General features: G+C 42.6%; 1 protein-coding gene across 3 annotated transcripts; it reads left to right on the top strand.

Annotated features, from left to right (window-relative positions):
- Positions 1 to 219: 219 nt before the first annotated feature.
- On the top strand, positions 220 to 18459 carry ZNF317 (zinc finger protein 317). Of its 3 annotated transcripts, none has more exons than XM_045774356.2 (7): positions 220 to 401; positions 11148 to 11270; positions 11952 to 12091; positions 12559 to 12685; positions 13130 to 13225; positions 14520 to 14602; positions 15329 to 18459. In XM_045774356.2, exons 2-7 carry the CDS (start codon positions 11240 to 11242, stop codon positions 16646 to 16648), a joined length of 1797 nt encoding a protein of 598 aa, XP_045630312.1. In that variant the 5' UTR covers positions 220 to 401; positions 11148 to 11239; the 3' UTR covers positions 16649 to 18459. The 3 variants fall into 3 exon arrangements, with proteins under 3 accessions (XP_045630312.1, XP_045630311.1, XP_087723420.1); XM_045774355.2 differs by having other exon boundaries at positions 15326 to 18459; XM_087867294.1 differs by lacking the exons at positions 220 to 401; positions 11148 to 11270 and having other exon boundaries at positions 11974 to 12091; positions 12515 to 12685; positions 15326 to 18459.
- The last annotated feature ends 898 nt before the right edge of the window (positions 18460 to 19357 follow it).

The raw sequence follows: 19357 nt of genomic DNA, 5'->3' as shown, positions 1-19357 counted from the left end.
AGAATGATTAGAAGACGAAAAGAAACCTGAGAACTGAGTCTGGGGACACTGGAACAATTGGAAGTCGGGAAACGCGGATCGCCAGACTTCACCCGGGAATCAACGCCAAGACCGTCTAAACTCGAGAACTACATTTCCCAGATTCCTTTCCGCCCCGTGCTTCCGAGTTAGAGGCGGTCTATGAAGTCCCGCGATATTTAGAAGGCGGAAGTGAAGCGGAAGCCATTGCTCTTGGGAGGCGACTGCGGCTATACACATGGGCGGGGGAGGGGTGCGGCTTCCTCTGGGCTGTTGGGGACCGTCCGCTTCCCCGCCGCAGACCGGTCCTGCTGTATGAACTTGGCGTGCCTTCAGCGGCAGCTTCCGTGACCTCCACTCCACCCGATTCTACCCTCAGCCTTGTAAGCCCTGCTTTCCTCACTTAACCCTTTACCCTCGGTCTTCCCGAGGACGCGAAAGGCCCGTAGGCAGGGAGGAGTAAATGGGGACAGGGACCTGGGACCGGAAAGCCAGGCAGCCAGGAGAGGAGTGTGGTTTAGATTGTGATCAGCGATATGAAACGCTAGTATGTGAGGACTGAAATTTACGACCACCGTGTTTAGGACAAGGGGAAGGCAATGGTGATCTGCTTTAAAAAAAAAAAAAAAAAAAAAAGGACTCCTTGGGGTGGGGAGGGGAAAGCCCCGCCGAGGTGAATTCAGGACGTGGGGGATACCGCGAGGATAATACCTTCCTTTTGCTCTGCGGTCCATTTTCTCCAACATTAATGGAGGTACACTGGCTTTCTATTAACATTTGCATTGAATGTTAAATTTTATATTTAAAGTTTTCGGTGCACTTACCTGTTCGTTTAGTTGACTCGTGTAAACAGCCTGTAACTAGATTTAGAAGTTCGCTTCAAAAAAAAAAAATGTTCACTTCAACATTCTGTTAATTTAACTTAAGAGTTAGTCCATTAATATTTATTGTGATTAGTAATATGTGATTACTTTACTAATTGTGATTACTTTGCATTGATTTTTACCATCTTATTGTGCTTGCTATTTATCGTTTAACTTTAATATTTTTAAATTGAAGTATAAAACATATGCAAGAAAAAGTTATGAAAACACACACACACACACACACACTCTTAAAAGGACAACAATAAAGCGAATCTACAAACCAGGCCCAAAAAGAGTTTACGAAATCTCTGGAACCTGAGTACTCTTTCCTGCAAACTTCTCTTTCCCTGTGATTTCCTTTATGGATTGTACTGCTTATATGTTTTTCGAAAAATGCATTTCCTAATTTTGGTAATTATTTGTGAATGGACTCACACTCTTAAGTACTTTCAGAGACATCCTTTTTTCCATTAATGCAAGTCCACTTTTTAATTTAGAGATTTGTAAATATCTTGTAGATGAAGTACATACACAACCATTCTTTTTCAGGCACTTAATGGCTTAATTTTTTTTCAAGATTTTATTTATTTGCTTGAGAGAGAGCACAAGTGGGGTGAGGGGTAGAGGTAGAAGCAGACTTCTCACCGAGCAGGGAGCCCGATGTGGGGCTCAATCCCAAGACTCTGGGATCATGACCTGAGCCAAAGGCAGACGCTTAACTGACTGAACAACCCAGGCGCCCCTAGGGGTGTGTGTGTGTGTGTGTGTGTTAGATTTATTCATAGGAACTTTTTTTTAGCGCTTAGGAATTTTTTCCCCCCAACGGTTAGATCTATTGAATTTGGGTTAGTTTTTGTGTAGTGTTTTGAATGTTCTTCAGAGACAGTGTTAGCATCTGTATAGAATAAATTAGGTAATTTATTTTCTGTTTGCATCCTTCGTGTTTTATTTACTTACTTTGCTAGACAGGCTCAGGACTCCTGGTAGCATTGAATGGACTTTGGATAGCGGACTCTAGGCAGTCCTATTTTTTTTTTCTGACCTTGAGGGGAATTGACCTTATGTTTGCTGGAGGCTCTTTTTTTAAAGATAGTAAAGGAAGCTCCCTTCTTTTCCTGGTCTTTTCCAATAGCTGGCTTGGGGTAGGTGCTATTGCTGTTGTGCATTGAATGAATAGTGAATTATATGCTTTTTTGTTTATCTGATATTGTAAATTAAGCCAATTGATTTTCTAATGATTCACTACATTTTCCTTGGTAAATAACTTGTAAAGGACAGGCCCTATTGTATCGTTTTTGGCTTCTATCTGCTACACTGTTGGTTATTTGGACCTGTGAGTAAAATTGGCTCGCAGTTTTCCTTTTCTGTTTCAGGTTTATGTCAGCCTCATAAAATGGGGTGGGAATATTCCCTCTCTTTCCTAAACTCTGGAATATTTTGCCTAAGAGTAAAATGACTTTTTCCTTAAGAGGGAGCTGTGTTAGAACAACCATTTGGGTCTGGAGTTCGCTTTGTGGAAATTTTTCGAGCTGTTGTTTCAGTTCCTTTAAGGGTCATAGTGATGTAAGAAAGGCGTTAGGGTTCAAAGCCGACGGCCAAGAAAGAATTCTTGAGATGTCTTTGGTGCAAAGAGGTGGTTTTATTAAAGCACGGGGACAGGACCCGTGGGCAGAAAGAGCTGCACTGGGGTTCTGAGAAGTGGCCCATTATATTACGTTCGTTCAGGTTGGCAGGGGGTTTGGGATAGCGAAAGCCTCCCAGGTATGTCAGAAACAAGGTTTCCAGGATCCTGAGGTGTCTGTCTATTGTGAGGAAAAGGTCATTTCTTATTGTTTAGTAAACCCTCAGTCATGAGACCCTTCAGATGTGTATTGGTGGGTCATATGCTTGGAGGATGATTGCCAACATGCTTCTTGGGGGATAAAGGAAGTTCCCAAAGGAATTTTTGTATGTTAAAGTAGACTTAAAGGATCCTGGGGGTTGGGCCAAGATTGCCTTTTGCCCTTAGCAAAGTATTAACATTGACGCAGCTGAGTCCCTAGAGGAATGTCACCTTGCCTGTTTCAAGGACTTGTCAAGGGGCTGTAAGTAGTAAGGAAATTTAATAATTTTTCTTCTGCCTTTATTTCCCACATCAGTAGGGCATCTAAGTTCTTTATTTCATTACGGTTAGTAAAATTTCTTTAGGAACTCATTCATTCCTTCTAAGGTTTAAATTGTGTAGTCAAAGTTGTTAATAAAGTTCTTACTACATTTTTAATGTTTGTCACATCTGTAATGTAATCAGTTTATTTTTATATTTTCCTTTTTTAAAAAATAAAATAAGCCCTGCCAGATTTTTGTCAGTTTGGTTTTTTCTTAGAAAACTTTTGGCTTAATTGAGCCACTTAATAATATGAATGTCTTCTATGTTATAATTTTCCGTTATTTTTAACTTTCTTCCTTTTACTTTTTTGGGGGTTTCTTTCCAGTTTCTAACATTGGACACCTGTCACCATTCCAAAGAATTTCCGTATAATTCAGTTCTAAATATTGAATATTACGGCTTCTTTGACTTTCGAATTATTTAGGATTTTTTTCTTTTAATATCCATTCCTGTGACATTTTTCTGGTTATCTTTTGGACGTTGTTTGCTAACATCATTGTGCTGTTTTCAGAGATAGATGCCATTTTCTGAGACACATTGTGCCTGTGTGGTTGGATGTTATAGTAGCTAGGGGATATGGTTTCATTTTGGTCACAGTCTGCATGTAGTTATTGAATTGTCTGCTTGAACTATATTAATGAGAGCTCTGGTGGTGGCTTTGTCCATTCTCCTTAGAGTTCTGTCCTTTTTTATTTTTTCGTGTATTTGAGGTTGTAAAAACATATACAGCTTTTTTTTTAATTACACCTCTTTGTTCTGGGATACCTGTTTTCTCTATGAACCTTTCTGCCTTAATCCTTTCTGTCTGATACTAATATATTAAAACCAGCTTTTTTTTTTTTTTTTAAGATTCTATTTATTTATTTGACAGAGAGCACAAGCAGAGGGAGCAGCAGGGAGGGGCAGAGGGAGAGGGAGAAGCAGGCTCCCGGCTGAGCAGGGAGCCCCATGCAATGCAGGGCTTGGTCCCAGAACCTTGGGATCGTGACCCGAGCCAAAGAGAGACACTTAACTGACTGAGCCACTCAGACTCCCCTTGCTGTACATTTTTTTTTTTTAAGATTTTATTTATTTATTTATTTTAGAGAGTACGCCAACAGGGGGAGGGAGAAGGACAAGCAGACTCCTTTCTGAGCGGCGACCCCTACATGGGGTTGGGCTCCATCCCCGGACCCTGAGATAACCATGACTTGAGCTGAACTCTAGAGTCAGATGCTTAACCAGCTGAGCCACCCAGGCACACCTTTCTCCTTACTTTTTGAATTTGTTTATGTATTTATTTACCGTTAAGAGGTTGGATTAGAAGGAAGGGCAGACTTCTCCGTCCTTGTTTGTAATAGGAGAGGAGGAGAATATCAGAGATCAGTTTTGGGTAGAATTTTGGTAGAACTAGAGACCAGAAAGTTAGAAATACTCCTTCTAACTTTTTAAGGTAAAGTATAATTTACATCGAAGACAATTTACAAATCTTAGATCCAGTTTGATGAATTGTTTTGACAGTTGTGTACATTGTGTAACTGCTAACTAAAAAAATAAAGGAAAATATGAAGAACATTTCAGTTGCTCTAGAAAGTTCCTCTTGCTTCTCTCAGTCTCTTCATCTCTTACTCTTCCATTGAGACAACCACTTTTTGACTTCTCTTGACTGAGATAAACAAATTTTGCTAACAGCCTAAAATAAGTTTGCTTATTTGTGGATGTCATATAACTGGAATCAGAGCCTTTTTTGTGTCTGGTTTCTGTTGATGTGCATTGTAGACATTCAGCCATGCTGTGTGTCTCAGTGGTTTTTATTTGTCGGTAGTATTCCATCGTACACATCACAATTTGTTTATCCATTCTGTTACTGATGGATACTTAGATTGTTTCCAGTTTGGGGTTATTATGAAATCAGATTGCTCTGAACATTTTTGTATGAGTCTTTGTAACGTGTTTTCAAAAATTTCTCTTGGGTAAATATTGTTGGGTGGAATGGCTGAGTCAAATGATAAGGTGTACTTTTAAGAAACTGGCAGACTGTTGTTCAAAGTAGTTGAACTGTTTCAACTCCAGCCATCCATCCTTGCCAACATTTGATGTTGGTGGTCTTTTTTTATTTTGGCAACTCTACTGGGTTGGAATCCTGTATCTTCAGTTTTGTTGTGCATTCATCTGATGACTAATGATGTTGACTACCTTTTGACAAGCTTATTATATCGGTCATTCATTACATTTTGTGAAGTGTCTTTAGCCTTCTGTGTTGAGTGGGGTTTTTTCTTCGATGTCATGGGAGTTCTTTTTTTTTTTTTTTAAGATTGTATTTATTCATTTGACAGAGAGAGAGACAGAGCACAAGCAGGGGTAGAGGCAGAGGGAGAGGGAGAACCAGACTGCCCACTGAGCTGGGAGCCCGACATGGAGCTCAATCCCAGGACCTGGAGATCATGGCCTGAGCTGAACAAGCCCAATGCAGATGCTTAACCATCTGAGCCATTCAGGCACCTCTGTAGGAGTTCTTTATGTGCTCTGAACACGAACTCTTTGTTAAATATATATACTACAAAAATTTTTTCTCAGTCTGTGGCTTGCCTGTTCCTTTTTTTTTTTTTTTTGAATTGAGATATAATTGACATAGCATTATATTAGTTTCAGGTGTACAGTGTAATGAGTCAATATTTGTATGTATTGCAGAGTAATCACTACAATAAGTGTGTAGTTAATACCATCACCATACATAGTTGCAAATTCTTTTATCTTATGATGAAAACTTTCAGAATCCACTCTCCTAGTGGATTTCCCCTCAATTTTTTTAAATTGAGGTATAGTTAGCACACAACGTTACAGTAGTTTCAGGTATAAAAACCTTATGCTGAGCTCACCACAAGTGTAGCTACCATTTATCACTGTACAATGTTATTACAATATCTTGGACTATATTCCCTATGTTGTATTCTTACTACCTACTAAGTAGTACTTAGTAGGTACTAAGTAGTACGTAGTACTTAGTAGGTACTAAGTAGTAGTACTAATAGTACTACTATTAATATTATAGTACTAAATATATACTACAGTATTACTAACTGTAGTCAGCATGCTGTGCATTATATCCCCAAGACTTAGTCATTTTATAACTAGAAATGTGTACCACCCCTTTTACCTATTTAACCCGCCCTCTGCCTCAGAGAATCACCTGTCCTTTATATCGATCACCTTGTTTTCTGGTTTTTCCTAAAGATTCCACATAGAAGTGAAAACATACAATTTTTATCTCTTTCTTTCTGTCCGCTTATTCTAAAACTGCTTATTTCACTTTGCACGATGCCCTCAAGGTGTATCCATGTGGCCAATGGCTAGATTTCATTTTTTTAATGGCTGAGTAATATTCAGGTGTGCATGCATGCAAACCACATTTTCTGTGCCTGTTCATCCATTGGTGAACACTTTGGTTGTTTCCATATCTTGGCTGTTGTAAATTATGCTGCAGTGAACATAGGAGTGCAGATATATTCTCAAATTAATGTTTTCGTTCAGGTAAATACCCAGAAGTGGCATTGCTGGATCTTATGGTAGCTATTTTAATTTTTGGAGGAACCTCCATACTATTTTCCATAGTGGCTGTGCCAATTTGCATTCCCACCAACAGTGCATAGGGGTTCCCTTTCTTCCCCATGCACTTGTTATTTCTTGTCTTTTTTTTTTTAAGATTTTATTTATTTGTTTTAGAGTACAAGCGCGAGTTGTGGGAGGGGCAGAGGGAGAGGAAAAGAGAGAATCCCAAGCAGGCTCAAGCTCACGATTCTGAGATCAGGATTTGAGCCGAAATCAATGTCAGATGCTTAATAGACTGAGCCACCCAGGTGCCCCTCTTGTCTTTTTTTTTTTTTTAATGTATTTTTTGAGTAATCTCTATACCCAGTGTGGGGCTTAAACTCACAACCCCAAGATCAAGAGTTGCGTGCTCTATCCACTGAGCCAGCCAGGTGCCACATTTTTTTTTTTGTCTTTCTGATAATAGTCATTCTATCAGGTGTGAAGTGGTATCTCGTTGTGGTTTTGATTTGCATTTCCCTAATGTTCAGTGATGTTGAGCATCTCAGGTATCTCTTGGCCATCTGTATTTTTTCTTTGGGAAAATGTCTCTTCAGATCCTCTGCTCATTTGTTTATTGGATTGGTTTTTTTGCTGTAGAGTTGTATGAGTCTTTTGTATATTTTAGACATTAACTCCTTATCAGATATGATTTGCAAATATTTTTTTGTGTTAGGTAGGTTGCCTTTTTATTTTGCTGATGGTCTCCTTTGCGGTATAGTAGCTTTTTAGTTTGGTGTAGTCCCACTTATTTTTGCTTTTGTTTCCTTTGCTTTTGGTGTCAAGTCAAACAATAATTGCCAAGACCAATGTCAGGAAGCTTACTGCCTAGGTTTCCTTTTAGGAGTTTTGTGGTTTCAGATCTTACATTCATGTCTTTAATCCATTTTGAGTTATTTTTTGTGTGTGGTGTAAGATAGTGGTCCAGTTTCATTCTGTTGCATGTTGCTCTCCACTTGTACCAACATAATTTATTTGAGTGACTGTTGTCACTTTCTTCGTTGTATATTCTTGGATTTTTTGTGATAAAGTAATTGACTACGTATATGTGACTTGACTTCTGGTATCATTTTTGTTCCATTGATCTATGTTTTATGCTATTCATTTTATGCTATTCATCATTTTTTTTTAAAGATTTTATTTATTTATTCGACAGAGATAGAGACAGCCAGCGAGAGAGGGAACACAAGCAGGGGGAGTGGGAGAGGAAGAAGCAGGCTCATAGCAGAGGAGCCTGATGTGGGGCTCGATCCCATAACGCCGGGATCACGCCCTGAGCCGAAGGCAGACGCTTAACCGCTGTGTCACCCAGGCGCCCCGCTATTCATCATTTCAAATGATGTTATTTGACTAAAAATGTTTAATTTGAGGAAATCCGATTTATTGATTTTTTAAAAATATTCTACTTGTGTCTAGTCTAAAATACTGTTGTGTAAGTCGAGGTTGTTAAAATATTTTCGCTGGGTTTTATTTTTTGCTTTCTGATTCATTTCAAAAGTTTTTAATTCAGATTTTTTGCTTATACAGGATAGTAGAAAATGCAGTTCCTTTTTACCCATTGAGTTCTTTCAGTACCATTTGTTAAGAAGACTGCTTTCCCTACTGAATTGCTTTGTTTTCTTACTGAAAATAACTTGTGCACATACAGGTTTGTTTCTAACTCTGTTCTATTCTATTGACCTATTTGCTACTTATTCCAGTAATCTTTAATTACAGTGGTGCACTTAGTAGTATGAATCCTCCAAATTTGTTTTTCTTCCTTAAAATTGTTTGGGCTCCTCTAGATCTTTTGCATTTTGTTATACATTTTCTTTATTTTTTTTCGATGCAGGGCTTGAACTCAAGACACTGAGATCAAGACCTGAGTTGAAATCAGGAGTTGGATGCTTAACCAACTGACCCACCCAGGCATGCCTCCCTGGTGTACATTTTAGATTTGGCTTGTCAACTTCTAGAGAAAAACCCTGCTGGGATTTTGATAGGGATTGCATTGTATTGGCAGGTGAACTCAGGGAGAATAAACACTACCTTAGTAACAGGGACTCTCGTAGTCTCTGAAAATGATATCCCTGCCTAGTTATTTAGGTCTTTAATTTTTTTTCAGCAGTGTTTCACAGTTTTTGTTGTCAAGGTCTTAACACAGCTTCTAACTTATTCCTAGGTATTTTATATGTTTTAGGCTATTATAAATGGCTTTTTTTTCTTTCTTTTTTTTAATAGACTTTATTTTTAGAGCAGCTTTAGGTTCAAAGCAAAACTAAGTGAAAGGTACAGCGTTCTCAGGTACCACCGCCCCCCCCAACACACGTGCATAGCCTCTTTAATTATCAACACCTCCCTTGGAATGGTGCACCTGTTAAAATTGATGAACCTACGGGTGCCTGGGTGGCTCAGTCACTTAGGCATCTGCCTTCAGCTCAGGTCATGATCCCAGGGTCCTGGGATCGAGCCCCGCATTGGGCTCCCTGCTCAGCGGGGAGCCTTCTTCTCCCTCTCCCGCTCCCCCTGCTTGTGCACATACACTCTGTCAAATAAATAAGTAAAATCTCAAACAACAACAACAAAATGTAACATAGGTATCATACCTAATACAGTCTACATTCACATTTTCCAAATTTTACCAAAAATACGTTTAAGGATGTCCTTAATAAAATGTACATATTGTATTTGACTGTCAGGTGTCTGTTCTGTAAGATTTAAGATACTGGAACAATCTTACCTTTTTTTGTCTTTTGTGCCATTGATATTTGTTAACAGTTCAGACCTGGTTTGTTGTAGAATGCCCCACAATCTGGATTTGTCTAATAGTGAAAAGAAAGAAAAAAAATATATTCTTGGCAATTAATAAGGCAAAATAATATTTCTGAACCTGATATAAATGGACACATGGTAGGAGTTTGTGGGGTTGTTAAATGGGTACAGTTGAAAAGGTAACATGGCTTTTTTCAGGGGTGAGCCATTCTACATTTTTATTTTGTAATGATTATAGGTTAATAGGAAGTATTAAAACATGAACAAAAGTCCCATACACCCATTATCAAGTTTCACCCAATAATAATACACAGCTGTAGTACAGATATCAAGAACCAGGTGGGCAAAATGGGTGAAGGGGTTCAAGAAGTACAAACTTCCAGTTATAAAATAAGTCATGGGGGCGCCTGGGTAGCGCATTCGTTAAAGCGTCTGCCTTCGGCTCAGGGCGTGATCCCGGCGTACCGGGATGGAGTCCCACATCGGGCTCCTCCGCTATGAGCCTGCTTCTTCCTCTCCCACTCCCCCTGCTGTGTTCCCTCTCTCGCTGCCTGTCTCTCTGTCACATAAATAAATAAAATCTTTAAAAAAAAAAAAATAAAATAAAATAAGTCATGGGGATGTAACATACAGCATGGTGACAGTAGTTAAACGTAGTGTATCGCATATTTGAAAGTTGCTCGAAGAGTAAATCTGACAAGTTCTTATCACAAGAAAAATGTTGTAATTGTGTGTGGTGATGGTTGTTAACTAGACATTGTGTGATCATTTCACAATATATGCAAATAATACAGCAATAAATGGCTTTTTTTTTTTTAAGTTTTATTTTCCAGTTCTTTGCTCAGGTATTTTTTTTTAGTTGAGATTACTGTGAAATGAAAATAAAATTATTTGCTAAAAGTAAGAGTAATGATAAGACAGCTTTTGAGTCAGGAAAAACTGGCAAGATTTTACATGGTTTTGGGAGATTGGAAGGTCAGGTTGCATAGTATGCTTTTCTTGAATGTAGGTGCTCCTTTCGCAGCTGAGTCTTGAAGGTTACGGGGTTGTGTGCAGCGTGATCTTGCCGGGTACCTTCAGAGAGGAGGTAGATGGTTGGAATCATCCAAGGCCAGTCTTTTGGTCAGTAGGTGTTATGGGCAGAGAGTCATAGATGTTATAGATTCATGATGACTTCCAGCTGGGTAGGTGGGGTGGTGAAAAAAGGAATTTGCTGTTAGGGAACAAGATGGTAGCAGCATGGGTGGCCTGGAATCCTCTCTCAAGTGAGAGAGTTTGTGTGAAATGTTGTAGAGGAGGTTTTGTAGAGAGCAAGATTTCTGAATCATTATCTGCGCACCTCGCAGTGATGATTCCAGTGATGAGAAGGCCTGGTCTGTGGCCAGGGTGTATGTGTTGGTGTGTGTGTATGGAGTGTGTGGCCAAAAGGCACTGGAGATTGGAACACGTGGTTCTAGGTGGACCATCCCCATGGCTCCTAGAACCATCCTAAACCATGGTGAGCCTTGAAGTTGGAAGGAAGAAGAGAAGTCTGGAGCCCAAGTGTTTAACAGATAAGGGAGTCTGACGAGTTGTGCTCGGGGACAGATTACTTGGGACAGTGGATCTGAATCTTGAGGCACATTAGGGACCTTCCCCACATTGCCTGGAGGATTTCCTGAGTAAGACAAGGCCCATCTTCAGACAGAACTTGCTGCTCCAAAGAGGAGATGCTGGAAAGCAAAAATTGGAATTGTCCTTTGAGCCCAAGAGGCAGAAAGCCTTTGACTGCTCCTTAGTGTTTTTGTCATTTACTACAGATGCCTGCGTGAGGAGTCCCGTGACTGCGAGAGGGAAGCTTCCTGCTGCCAGTGCCCTGTTGTTCAGGCGGATTGGCTGTCATTCTCACGGGATGGCAGCTCTTGGTCTGTCTCCCACATGTGGTAAGTTCTTGGGGTGATGAATGGATGCCCTCAGAAGTCCAGCTCAAGTGGCCTCTGGATTTCACAGAGGTCGGGGTTGTGTGTGGCCAGAGGGAGGGCTGCCAGAGAGGATGGAGGACCTGAGAAAGGGTGGGAGCCAAGTCTTGGTAGCCTCCCAGTGACTGTGCCTCATTTGGGGTCTTTGTGAGTTTGGGTGAAGTAGGGTTTGTCAGTGGTTGATGTATAAGGAAGGACTGTAATGGGTAACCCTATATTAGTTATTATTACTATTGTTATTAAAGATTTCATTTTTAAGTAATCTCTTCACCCAGCATGGGGCTCAGACTCGTAACCCCAAGATCAGGAGTTGCATGCTCCACCAACTGAGCCAGCCAGGAGCCCCTGTTGTTTTTTTAATCCATTTATTATTGTGATAAATCTGAGAAAAGCAATAGCTCTACCTCTTAGAGTTTTAATTTCTTCACTCATTGATTGAGAACCTATATCACTTTCTTTGTGGGCATGAAAGCCCACCGTCCTTTTTCTGTCCTTGAGTGAGCAGGGCTGCTCTTGCTCGTTACCAGCCATTGCGTGTGAGAGAGAGACGGGGACAGACACTGCACACTTACAGCGGGTGTGGGCAGTTCCCTGATCTGTGAGTGTTGGGCCAGCTGTAATCCTCGTGGATCTGCTCTTCTCCAGCTGTGTCCACCCAGGACCCTGCCTGTATCCAGGAGTCAGAAGCTCCTCCTTCTTCAGAAGACCATTCCTGTTCTCAGGATGTGGACCTGTTTGCTTGCAATGGCCTGGAATGCCCCATGCCAGCTGGTGTTGGGTCTCAGGTACAAGATCTCTGGGCCCCTGGGGGTGGGAGAGGCACTTCCCCGGAATGCCCCCAGCACCACTTGTTAGTTCTTTGAGAGCCTCACCTAGGCTGATCAGTGCCGGATCAGGGCACAGGAGCAAAAGCCAGAGACTGTTGCCGTGTTCTCCTTGGTATCAGGGACCTGGTTAGGGGAAACGAACTCTTGTGTAGCAGGTGTTTCTCTCATAGTAGAGCTCAGAATGCTCAGGCTAGACGTGGAGAGAGCTTTGGTCCCAGGTCAGCAGAGTTAAATGTGAAGAGGTGAGATCACGTTGCAGTGAAGAGTCTTGAGGAGTGGCTTCTAGAACACATTTGAGACCCCAGAAGCCCATCTGAAAGTCCTGTGTTTGGAGTCTCTCATACCCAGGCTTCAGCCTCAACCATCTTTCTGTGAACGCAGATAGGCTGGTTTCTTACTGACCCCAAATGTGTGTGGTGATTCAGGAGTCAGTGACTTTCCAGGATGTTGCTGTGGACTTCACTGAGAAGGAGTGGCCCTTGCTGGATTCTTCTCAGAGGAAACTGTACAAAGATGTGATGTTGGAGAACTACAGCAACCTCGCCTCAGTGGGTAAGGCTGGAACCCTTTCTCTCCTTAAGTATCCGATGTGTTTGTTCTAAATACGTGTTGTGACCCGGGGACGGTGGGGATTTGGAACATAATTGTGACCAAGCTGACCTCGTGCCCCCCTCAAGGTGTCTCCCGGTGGTTGTTGAGATCTCTTCATTGCCTTGACCTTGGACATTGTCACGTGTGTCTGAGTTTGGGCATAGGTTTCTGAGTTAAGAAATCCTCACTCTTTTGAAGGGCAAAGTGTTGTGGGTCTTTGTGGTTTTGTGTTTTATGAAAACCTTTCACTGTGTTCTTTAGAAATTTGGCACCATCATTTTGCTGCTCCTAAGTCAGACTTGTCCATCTTCAGAACACTGAAGACCAAAACACTGACCCCAGCCTAATGGAAGGGGTTGTCCTCTGCACGATCCTCCCTCAACATGTGTCTTTCCCCGTGAGTAGGGTATCAGGTGGGCAAACCCAGCCTCATCTCCCACTTGGAGCAAGAAGAGGAGCCGAGGACAGAAGAGAGGGCGCTTCACCGAGCCACATCTCCCGGTGAGCAAAAGGCAGACAGCAGGTAGATGCAAGTGCTTCTGGGTACCTGCTGTATGCAGTGATGGGATGGCAGGAGATCCATTAGGAAATGGCACGTAGGGAGTTTGAGATGATCCTTCTCCGTTCTCTCACAAGTCCTTTGGTCTCACTGTCCTCTCCTCTGTGTGTGTGTGTGTGTGTGTGTGTGTGTGTGTGTGTGTGTATTTCTTCCTTTGTTGCTTTCGTCTGTCTACTTACTTATTCACTTACCGACTGACTTTTTGCTGAGATATAACTGACACGCTGTGTTGGTGTTAGGTGTACAACGTGATGATTCAGTACTTGTATATATCGCAAAGTGACCGCCACAGTAAGTCTGATTAACATCCATCACCACACAGTTATAAAAGTATTGTTTCCTTGTGATGAGAACTTTTAAGATTTACTGTCTTGGCAACTTGTAGTACGTCACAGTATTATTAACTGTGGTCACCATGCTGTGTGTTACATTCCCAGGACTGACTGATTTCATAACTGGCAGTTTGTACCTTTTGACCCCCTTCATACCCATTTTTTCAACCCACCACTTCTGACAACCACCACCAATCTGTTCTTTGTATCCATGAGCTCAGTCGTTCTGTTTTTTTGGCGGGAGGAGGGTGGTTTGGTTTTTGTTTTTTAGATTCCATGCTTCAGTGGGATACGGTATGTCTTCCTTTGCTTATCTCACTTAGCATTATTGCCCTCTATCCCTGTTGTCTAAAATGGGAAGAGTCCCTTTTTTTATGGCTGAATAATACTCCGTTGTGTGTATAAACCACATTTTCTTTATTCCTCTATCAGGGGGCACTTAGATTGCTTCCATTGCCTTGGCTATCGTAAATAATGCCACTGTGAACGTGGGGGTGTGGATATCTTTTCAAGGTGGTGTTTTTGTTTTCTTTGGATAAATGTCCAGAAGAAGAATTGTTCAGTGTCATCTTTGAATTTGACACATCCACATGAGCTCTGTCCCATCCTTTCATATTCAGCGTTCCTGGGCCTGCTCTTTCTTTTGTTACCAGTGTGAGTCTCTGAAGAATTTATTCCTTAGTGAATCAAGTTCAGTGTCTCCCCTGTCACTGGCAGATGCCTCACACTGCCACGGTTCACAGACATTTTTACTCACGTGTGTTTCCCCCCTTTGACATCACCTTTCCTTCTTTAGGGTTAGTATTGCAAAGAAATCCCCCCGTCTTTGTCACTACCATCTAACCATCTCTTTCTCCAGCTAATAGTTCTCTCCCCGGGTTAATATTTTACCAATTTGTTTCAGATTGGGAGGCTCCATCTAAAAGCAAATGGTCCATTCTCATGGAAGATATTTTTGGGAAGGAAACGTCCAGCGGTGTGACAGTGGTAAGATCTCCTTGGGGTAATCCCAGGTCTCCCATGCTGAGAGGAGACAGGGGCAGCCTCAGAAAAGCAGCTCAAGAGCCAAGCGCATGGCCTTCCCTGAGAGGCAGCTGTTTCACACCCTGATTGTCCCAGCTTTGGCGGGAAAACCCTAAACCTAGCCTCAAATTTCTTTTCTTTTTTTCTTTTTTTTTTTTTTTTTAAGATTTTATATATTTGACAGAGAGAGACACATCAAGAGAGGGAACAGGAGCAGGGGGAGTGGGAGAGGGAGAAACAGGCTTCCCACTGAGCGGGGAGCCTGATGTGGGGCTCGATCCCAGGACCCTGGGATCATGACCTGAGCTGAAGGCAGACACTTAACAACTGAGCCACCCAGGCACCCTAGCCTCAAATTTCTTGACTCAGAGTTGTGACAGCCAGATCTTTCTGTACCTGTGCCTCAGATAGCGTTGGGGCTCAGTTCAGATTTAAACAGTTAACAAAGTATATATGCAGAAAGCTGTGTGAAAGTTACACCCATGGAGGCTTAGCAGGTGGCATCCACCTTTTAATTTGATAGAGCCCAGATGGGGTAGGAACAGGGTTTTGGTGCTCCAGATCATAATGTCATTCGTCACAATGACACGCTTCTACTTCATCAGCTTGTGTAGGGATGGCCAGATGATTCGTAGGAATGCAGTGAGTTGTGGGAAATGTCTGAGTCAGCGCTCATCTCTTAATCAGCAGGAGAGAACACGTCTCGGAGAGAAATCCACGGAGTACTCTCACCTGTTTGAAGTCTTCAGCATGAGCACACACCTGACTCAGCAGATAGGAAGGCACGCTGGCAAGAGGCCCTATCACCGCCGGGACTGCGGGGCAGCTTTCAAGAACAGGTCACATCTAGCCCAACACGTGAGCATTTACAATGGGAGGAAAATGCATGAATGTCACCAGTGCCAAAAAGCCTTTACCACGAGCGCGTCCCTTACACGGCACAGGAGAATACACACTGGGGAGAAGCCCTACGAATGCAACGCCTGCGGGAAAGCCTTCAACGATCCCTCTGCCCTCAGGAGTCACGCAAGAACGCACCTCACAGAGAAGCCCTTTGACTGCAGTCAGTGTGGAAACGCCTTCCGCACCCTCTCCTCCCTGAAGATACACATGAGAGTCCACACGGGGGAGAGACCTTACAAGTGTGATGAGTGTGGGAAGGCGTACGGCAGGAGCTGCCACCTCATTGCACACAAACGAACACACACTGGAGAGAGACCCTACGAATGCCACGACTGTGGGAAGGCTTTCCAGCATCCCTCCCATCTCAAAGAGCACGTCCGGAATCACACTGGAGAGAAACCCTACGAATGCACACAGTGTGGAAAAGCCTTCCGATGGAAGTCGAACTTCAATTTGCACAAGAAGAACCACATGGTAGAGAAAACGTACGAATGTAAAGAATGTGGGAAATCCTTTGGTGATCTCTTGTCACGGAGAAAACACATGAGAATTCATATTGTGAAGAAACCCATTGAATGTAGACAGTGTGGGAAAGCATTCCGAAACCAATCCATCCTTAAGACACATATGAATTCTCACACTGGAGAGAAACCCTACGGGTGTGACCTGTGTGGAAAAGCCTTCAGTGCGAGCTCAAACCTGACCACACACAGGAAAATCCACACTCAGGAGAGACGCTATGAGTGTGCCGCCTGTGGGAAGGTGTTTGGGGACTACTTATCCCGGAGGAGGCACATGAGCATTCATCTGGTAAAGAAGCGCGTTGAATGTAGGCAGTGTGGGAAAGCCTTCAGAAACCAGTCGACCCTCAAGACACACATGAGAAGTCACACAGGAGAGAAGCCGTACGAGTGCGATCATTGCGGGAAAGCCTTCAGCATCGGCTCAAACCTTAATGTGCACAGGAGGATACACACTGGGGAGAAGCCCTACGAATGCCTGGCCTGCGGGAAAGCCTTCAGTGACCATTCATCCCTTCGGAGTCATGTGAAAACTCACCGGGGAGAGAAGCTCTTTGTGTCATCCGTGTGGAAGAGGCTCCAGTGATGCATCTTCTTTGGGGGAAGCATGAGAGCTCAGACCGGGGGAAAGCCTCGTTGGTGTAAGGAAGGCAGGAGCACTTTGACGAGCTCAACTGGGCACAAAAGAGTACCCGTACGGGAGAAATCCAGTTTGTGTCATGGCTGGGAAAGACGTGTTTTCTCTCACCACTGTGGGGATTTGTGAGAACTCATGCTGGGGGCAAAAACATACCTGTGGTGTCCAGAAGCTGTCAGTGTACATTCGGCTCTTTAAAGCAAATGAGAACTTGAGGGAGAGAAACCACAGCTTGGTATTTAAGGTCAAGATGATTTTAGCACCACCCGGCACCTTCTGGGCATATGAGTAAGCACACTAGGGAGAAGCTCTGTAAATCTGCCTGCTGGGCAAACCTTTACTGGTCTCACCCTGTATTCTTCATGAAAGAAATCATACTAAAGAGAAAAATCTATAAGGTAGGAATGTGGGAAGGTCTATAACAGAGGTCAGCAAACGGGCCAACTGTCTATTTTTGTATAGTTTGCAAGCTAAGAATAGTTGTTCCATTTTTAAAGAAGAAAAATGTGTGACAGACACCACATGCAACTCCCAAAGCTTAAAATACTTATTTTCTGGTCCTTTATGGAAAAACTTGGCCAACCCTTGGTCTCCAGCAGCAGTTCCTAACCGGGGATGATTTTGTTTGTCTGGAGACATTTTTCATAGTTAAAACTCGGGGGATATGCTTCTGGCACATAATGCATAGGAGCCCCGGCCGTAGAGAATTCTGTGGCCCAAAATGTCGATATTGCTGAGATTGAGAACCTTAGCCTGGGACAATCCCTCGGTTTTTGTGAAATGTTCAGTAGGAGAGGTTTCTGTTTAAAACTTCAAAAATATAATCAGTGTAATTCTTTCAGGAAAAGTGAGAACCCACACTGTAGACAGTCCCCATGTGGAGATGATTTTAACCACAGCCCCCCTCACTTGTGCTTATGAGAATTCATACCCAGATGGAATTTTCTAGTGAATATGAAATTGCATTCATCAGTCTGTAATCATGAAAATAGACCCTCGTTCATTAATTTGTAGTCTCTATTTTTAAGATTATGCTCCTCTTAATGCTTATGCTTCATCACAGAAGGTTTGTATATAGTATTTTTATTACAGTTTCATTCCCGATGTGTGTTAATTTCCTTCTGGATAACTTACCTGACCCGTGGACTGTTCAGAATTGTGTTACATACTGTGTAACATGGGTATTTTTAATACCTGTGTTACGAGTGTCTAGTTCAAATGGATTGGATCAGCGCACGATGTCTTCCATCAGATGGATCCTCTGGAATGTTCTCGGTCTCCCGTCCAGCCAAGAGTGACGTACACCACTCATTGCTCTCCCAGTGTCTCCTCTTCTGTGTCAAGAAAATCCAGCTTTTGTCAGATTACTAACATACGCCGTTTTTGAAAGTCTCTTACGAGTTTTCTGCGGCTAGTACAGTCCTTGTCTCCCACCCTGGCCATTGACAGAGAAGCAGATATCCCTGTGTGGGCTGTGAGAGAAAAGCACTTAGAAAGGGATCATTCTTATCTGGATTCTTCTACATGTTTCCTTTTTGCTGTTTGCCCTACTTCTCACCTTGTAAGGAGATCAAGGACCCAGTGTGGAAAGATCCATCTTGTGACCATGAGGATGCAAGCCACAGGCTGAAGAGGATCCTGCAGAAAAGTCATAATCCTGGCCTCCCCGGTAGCTTCTTCGTCCACACTAGCCATGGATTTGTTATTTCCAGACTTCCTATTACGGGAGAAAAAAATAAAATATCATCGGTGTAAGCAGCTTTGGATATTTCATTGTTTATCAGTTTAATAATTTTTTGGTTGGGGGAGGGTTCTACTGCAGGTGGCTGCCATCTGTAATACGTACACTCAGTCATTAGTAAGGTTTTCTAACTGCTGTGTGTGTGGGTATAATCTGCTTACACTTTCAACCGTTGGATATGGGGGTTTTTACATCTTTAAGCCATGTTTTAAAATCGTATTTCAAGTCTTTGACATACTTAAGTATTTATTTTCATAGACTTGACGTAAGTGTATCAGTTTTTACAGAAGCCCTAGGAAGCAAGTGCCATCACTGTCTCGCTTTTGCATATGGAGACTCAAAGGCAAACAAGTTTAGGTTGTTTGAGGTCAGCCCCCAAACCAGTAGTTGGGCTTATATTTCAGTCCACACTTCTCTTACGTCGGGCCCTGTTCTGTCCATGCCCTACATCTGTAGCAGTGAATTGGGATTTTTGCCCTCGTGGTGCTTACATTCTGCTTAGGTTAAGGCACTTGATAAGCAAATGGGTAAATGTGTATCAAATGGTGGTACATACAATGGAGGAAAATTTAAGCATGGTGCTGGTGAGAGGAAATGCAGGGATTCAGCAAACCTGTTGGGTGGGCAGGGAAAGCCTGCCTTTAGTTGAGCATTTGAGCAGCGATGTCCATGAACTGTGAGTGCGCCATATTGTAATTGGAAAAAGCACCCTTGGCAGTTCAAAGGCCGTGAAAAAGAAAACTGCTTGGCACTGCCATGCAGTAGCGAAGGGGCCAATGTGGCCAGAGTGGAGCAATCTTGGGAGCCACAGAAGATGAGGCTAGATCTGGGTCAGGATCCCAATTTTGTGGGTTTACTGGAAGGACTTTGCCTTTTATCCTCCCTGTGGTAGGAAGTGGGTGGAGGGTTTTGAACAG

Source organism: Ursus americanus, chromosome 14, assembly GCF_024610735.1.
Source record: "Ursus americanus isolate L20-20 chromosome 14, mUrsAme1.1.p, whole genome shotgun sequence".
Taxonomy (NCBI): domain Eukaryota; kingdom Metazoa; phylum Chordata; class Mammalia; order Carnivora; family Ursidae; genus Ursus; species Ursus americanus.
The sequence above is the reverse complement of the archived record's forward strand: the minus strand, read 5'-3'. Positions and strand labels throughout refer to the sequence as shown.